We start from the raw sequence: 5,978 nt of genomic DNA, 5'->3' as shown, positions 1-5,978 counted from the left end.
ACACACACACACCTGGCTGAACATACAAACCAGCCTCTTTCTCAAGAGGTCTTGGCTTGAGTGTAAATGTTGAATTATTGTCCAAGTTTAAATTCTGAATCAGTCAGGCTTCTAGTTGAGCTCAGCAAACACTCAGAATGATTTTCAGGTGAAAATAGAGACATTGGGAATAAGCACACAGACTCCCTATTGTTATTTTTTTGCAAGGGTTTCAGATGCATTACAGATCCAAATGCAGACATATTACAGGACAGTAAATAATTAACAGGATACAAAAGAAAAGCTTCTTGACACCTCAAAGCGTTGGAAAGAAATCTTTTCACCACTTTTCTTTGGATTCTTGTGAGACTAATTTCAGAGGAAAGAAAATGGATTTTTTTTTTTCCCCTGATGCTTTTGGCAGGGATTTGCAACACACTGCAACATAAAGACGCTGTCTCTTAGATAGACGGATGGCAAATGTGAAATGTTTTTTAAAGTCACCCTGTAATTATGCATTAAGGAATAATGTCACAACAAAAATGTGAGGACTGTTTTATGCTTCCCCACAGCAGGGGAAAGCATGAAAAAGTGTCTCAACCAGGCAAAACAGATTCAAGTGCCTACAAGACTTCAAAGGCTTGGCTAAAAATATCCACTCAGTCATCTCCTTGTGTAAGATGGAAATTGGATGGATACTGAACTGCCGACATTTAAGTTCAGTGGCGCTGCACTATACAGGATTTCTTTGACCATATCTCTCTAATGCATTTAAACCTAAGTCAACCTCCAAATATGTTTGCAGCTGGACTAAGACAGAGGTAGGCAAATTCTAAAGTTCTAAAGGAAATTTGACACTAAATACAGATTATCACAGGTTATTAGATTAAATTAACATCCCAGACTGTAAGTATATCTGGAATGCATATATATAAAGATGCTGCATATTGTTCAGCCATTAACAGCTATGGCGTCGACTTTTCCCTTTTCTGGATTGTAACATGCTCTTCCTAAGTGAAAATGTAAATATAAAAAGGACAAAATCAGTTAAGATATACAATGCATTAATGGATATATTGCTTAACACATAAATAGAAATAACTTTTCAAACATAAAAAGTCTGCCTTCCTGCATAATGTCTGCCATTAGAAATTATGCAGGAGTCAAACTCCTGGCTGACTCTGCAGGAGCCAACCAGGAGATTGACTCTTTCCCATATGAGCAGGTTGTGACTTCTGAAAAGCATCAGGAAATAAAAAAGGTGATTTACCAAGCCATTTTCATTCAGTGTAACTGCAGCGCTAAGCTATCAAGAAGCAGAAAAACATATTCCTGTGGGTTGAAAAATATACTATGAGAAATGCTTCTTTAAGTCACAGATGAAACAGGTGAACTGCTAAAAGCCAAAATAGGCTTTTGGATCCTTTATCACAAAATGCGTATAGAGCCTAAATTTCTAAAAAGAGTCCACATCTATTCTTGGAAAAAACAAACTAAAAAACAAACAAACAAAAAAAAAACTTATGCACCTGCAGCAAAAAGGTGACATGATAAAACTCAGAAGTGGATTGTAATATAATGTAATATAATACGGAAAATGTGTCTTTGATTTCATTCCAAGAATTTTGAATCCAATCAGTTGTTATAAGAAGTCTTCAAAAGTAATTACTTTTTTAATGCACTATAAAGAATCAAATATTTTTGACATGGCATCTTTTCTTATTAAAATATAAATAAAACCAGAAAACTGTTACTCATGTCATCTGGTTTTATTATCTTTCAAAATATGCACATCACTTTTTTTTAAATTTTGATTTGATTAAGATGCGTTTAAATCTCACATTTTCTGGGGTATGAATATCTTTTGGTTTAACTAACTACATGCTTTCTGTTTTCATGAACAATAAAACAGGAAACTCAGTTCAGTTAATATTTGCAAATCTAAACATCCTCCCAAGTTTCAGCAACAAATAAAGTGGAGTACTCAAAACAAAAGCAATTAGGGTCCAAGTGTCATTTTGCTAGTTTCAGAATTGCTATTTGTATCGTAGCAGTTAGAAACATCAGGGGCAGACACATTAAAATATTTTTGCAGGAGCTACATTTTGAAAAACCTGAGTTTGACTGGGCTTCATTTTCTTAAACTAGACACAGAGACAGATCTGCTCCTGAAATAGCTTCACCCTGAAAACAATCTCGCTCTCTTTCTCTTTTGACGCAGTTTGCTTACATTTAAATGATTCATTATGCATGCATTTCATGGAAAGCTCGATAAAAAAAACATGCTAATGTTAATCACAGCCAGTCATTTGCTTGTCATTTTAGAAAACAAAACCGATTTGATTGATGCAGATTTAGTGAGAAAGTTAGCATCTGCATATAACTCGAGATCATATTCGCAGGAGAAGAAAATACCAACAAGGTTTTTCTGATGCAGAGCAAAGCAGATGAGGGAAGAAAGTGGAATGTGTCCCGTCTTCTTGTGAAGATTTAAAATGTGCTTTCATTGTTCAGACATATTTAGAAAATGTTTATATTTGTAGCATATTTGCATGACCTACATAAGACAATTTTGCAATATGACAGTTTTACTGCAGTGAATGCTTTTCACCCCAAAAATAATCAATGATGAGACGTATTATCCCACTATAAAAAAACGGTGGGTGTAAAACCTTAAGTTTGCTCACTTAGTATTAAAAAAAGGTGGATTTTTATGTTTATTTCTTTTACCAATAGCACAAAAATCCCACCTCAGGGTATGACAAGATCCATTATCTTTTGACCATGATCTTAAGGCAGATTTACAGATATTTTAGTCCTCATTATGATCTCTAAATACCTTAACTTTGCAGTTGTGGTATATAGTCTCTCATGTAAATCTACTCATGTACTTTTTTTCTTTCCATTTTAATTTATGAATATAAAATTTATCTGTCAGATTAAAAGGTACCACAGTTCTAGATGAAAACATCTGAAAAGGGAAGTAGAAAAATTAGTTTTAAAGCTTAAAGAATAGGCTTTTACCTTCTACTAAACTGCCTGGAGTTCACTTACTGTAAATCTATTACTTCAAAATAAAAGCAAGATGATGAGATTCATTAACAAATGTACTCAAATATTTGTTATAGGTGATAATCGATATCGTGATATCACTGCAGAAGTGCAGAATTCCTTGGAAACCTGGGTCTGTGCTCTAGTCTTTAAATTACATATCCCCCCATTAAAATTTCCCACCAGCTGCTCCACCATGTTTGAGATGCACCGCGAGTGAGAGAGAGAGAGACGCACAGGATCACATCAACAGCATCTTCCCAGACCACCTTAAAGCCTCAACTGAAGTGCATCAAAGCACTCGAAAAGAAATTAAATTGTTGCGGGGACGGTGTCTGACAGCTCATCGATAGAAAGTGGGGTGAGGGGTGAGGGATTTAAGGGAAGCAAAACACCAGCAGAAGGCAATAAGATTCTGCAATGACAAGAACGCAAGCAGTAGGGTCCCCCAGCAGATGGAGAAGAAAACAAACCTGGCTGCTACATTTCCTGGTTGCTAAGCACCACCTGGAGGTAATGAATGTGCGGCCGGCCGAAGAGGCACGAGAGACGACAGGGGGGAGAGTCAAATAGTCTATTCAGAAACGCTGGAGAATGCCTCTTCACTGTGTGTCCTTGATGTGGGTCACCGCGGCCTGTAGATATGCCCATGAATATTTATGCAAGCAAACGGACTTAAATAATGATGACCAAAACAGGATATTAATGAAAAAAATAAAATAAAAAAAGAAAAGGGGAAGGGATCTTTTTTTTAACCTTTAGAAAAGTGGCCAGGTAGGTTGGCAAAAGATCAAAACTCCCCAAGGTTTGGATCTTGCTGGAGGTTAAGGCAATTTTATCCTCTTGTGCTGCATCAGTCATAAGATGGAGTGTGTAGATTGTATACCACTCTGTAATACTTTGAATTGGATTCTTTTGTCTGGGGAAAGGTCTTTTTTTTTTTTTTTCTGTGGCGGAATCTGCAGCCGCCTAAAGGTAGAGATTTATAAAGAAAGATGACTCACCACACAGCCGGTGGAATCGAGCTTTCGGTCAGATATGCAGCGAAAGTTGCGGCTGCAGCCGCCGTTGTCTTTCGAGCAATCTCTGACGGGTCCGAAAGAGTCCAGGAGGACCTCCAAAGAGTCGAACGACGAGCTGATCATCAGCTCCTCTCTGCAGAAACGACAAGGAGGGAAGAAGCGGAGGGAACGCGTGTCATGTGGGGTATTGTTGTCAGTTACTGAGCCTGCAATCTGTTGCACATGAAGGCACCGAAATGTTTCTGTATTCAGCCCTGCATAGATTTGTTTTAAAAAGCAAAATATGTTCGCTTGAGAATTTATTAAAAACTTAAACTAAACTTTGCCACATTTAGTCACAAAACGAGACGTCAGTGATTTATATTGGGATTCAAAGTGATAGATCAACCCAAATAAACCAGTGCTTTTTATTTTATAGTACAAATTAAAGCACTACACCAGAGCGATATCTGATCGACGACTACATGAAATTAACTCCCATCATCCATCTGAGCAGAAGGAGACTAATGGTGCAAGGACAATGTTTTTCACCTCGTTCGGCCATTTTTATGTCATGTTACCTTTCTGAGTAAGAAGTCTTTTGGAAATAGTTGGCCATAACTGCACATTTTGTAATTGGGCTAATACTATTACAAGAATATTTGTTCCAATCTAAAACCTAAAAAATACAAAAAATATAATTGTGGGTCTTTAGCTTTAAGACAAAACATTATCAAGTATATACTTATTTGTGAAATTTAAGTTCACTTTTGTTTAAGCCTCATATATGTTTTCTGGCCCAATGTACGTTAAGTTGGAGCAAATGCTAAAATGGATCTTTGGTGAATTTTGCCAACCTCTGATTTTGCTGGAGAGTCATGTTGAAGAAGCTCTGTAGTCGTGCAACACTCCTTCCTTAGATGATGATTACCTGAACTGTCTTCTGAGGGCTAATCAAAGCCTGGGATATAGTTTTATAAGCTAATCTGCCATAATTTCCCTCCAACTTTATTCATAAATTGTCTTGTGTGTTTACTTATGTCCTCTCATGCCTCTAAAACCATAAGAATATATTTATTCTGTGAATAAATAATACACAGGTTTGATAATAATATTACTCAGTTAACTATATTTTTGCAAAGAAGTAAGTTTTAGTTATATGCTGACAATTGGGAGAGAAAAAAAAAAACGCTGTAGGATTTCTTCCCTTTCACATTCAAATTGATGTTATCTTACAAAACCAATTTCTCCATTTTTAATTACCTGTTGCATTGCTGTCATTAATACTGTGGGGACCTGTTGAAAGGAACATCGACAGATGATGAAACCGACAGCAAGTGTGAATGCTAAATTACTGAGGAACCCTAATAATAGGCAGGGGACCTCCACAGAGAGCACAACACAATTTACCACGGCAGCCAACATAAATCATGGAGTAGATTAAAAGTTTAAATGATGACGAAGTAATGCAACATTAATTATTTGGTAAAATACTCTCACAATGAATTGGTATGTGATCTGAAGTTAATATTTCTATTCTCAGAGCGTTATCTGTCTGAACAATGATAACAAAAATCTAAAATCAAAAGTCTGATTAAAGCTTCTTACAAGACTTTTTTTTTTGTCACTTCAATTCAACTTACCTTAAAAGAAGATTTTGTAAAAAATAGAAAAGAATACTATAGCTTTTTTTTTTGTCAATCATATCATTAATTCCAGGTTATTTTCTTTATTCGAAAGGTCTGAATCAAGCTTGGCTGTGACTAGTTAAACAGAAGATGTGGTTAGATAATGACTTGGCATAGGAATCAAGTATTTGTTGAAATCATCAATTGAAAAATGTTTTTGTTGCATTTGTGCAGGTTATTTTTGTCTGATATTTAAATCTGATTAATAATCTAAAACAGGGGTCCCCAAACTACGGCCCGCGGGCCGGATCCGGCCCGC

The 5,978-nt window shown here is 36.2% G+C and overlaps 1 protein-coding gene across 5 annotated transcripts in view; it reads right to left on the bottom strand.

Moving 5' to 3' along the window:
* The window catches only part of LOC106952426 (astrotactin-1), a 223,679-nt gene that overhangs the window by 85,339 nt on the left and 132,362 nt on the right, over positions 1–5,978 (bottom strand). For all 5 annotated transcript variants that reach the window (XM_015040520.1, XM_015040524.1, XM_015040523.1 and 2 more), the window contains one exon: positions 4,035–4,185. In XM_015040520.1, the coding sequence (XP_014896006.1) occupies positions 4,035–4,185 (151 nt within the window). The remainder of the gene's footprint in view (positions 1–4,034; positions 4,186–5,978) is intronic.

Source organism: Poecilia latipinna, unplaced genomic scaffold, assembly GCF_001443285.1.
Source record: "Poecilia latipinna isolate Pla-1442-1.1 unplaced genomic scaffold, P_latipinna-1.0 Scaffold513, whole genome shotgun sequence".
Classification (NCBI taxonomy): domain Eukaryota; kingdom Metazoa; phylum Chordata; class Actinopteri; order Cyprinodontiformes; family Poeciliidae; genus Poecilia; species Poecilia latipinna.
The sequence above is the reverse complement of the archived record's forward strand: the minus strand, read 5'-3'. Positions and strand labels throughout refer to the sequence as shown.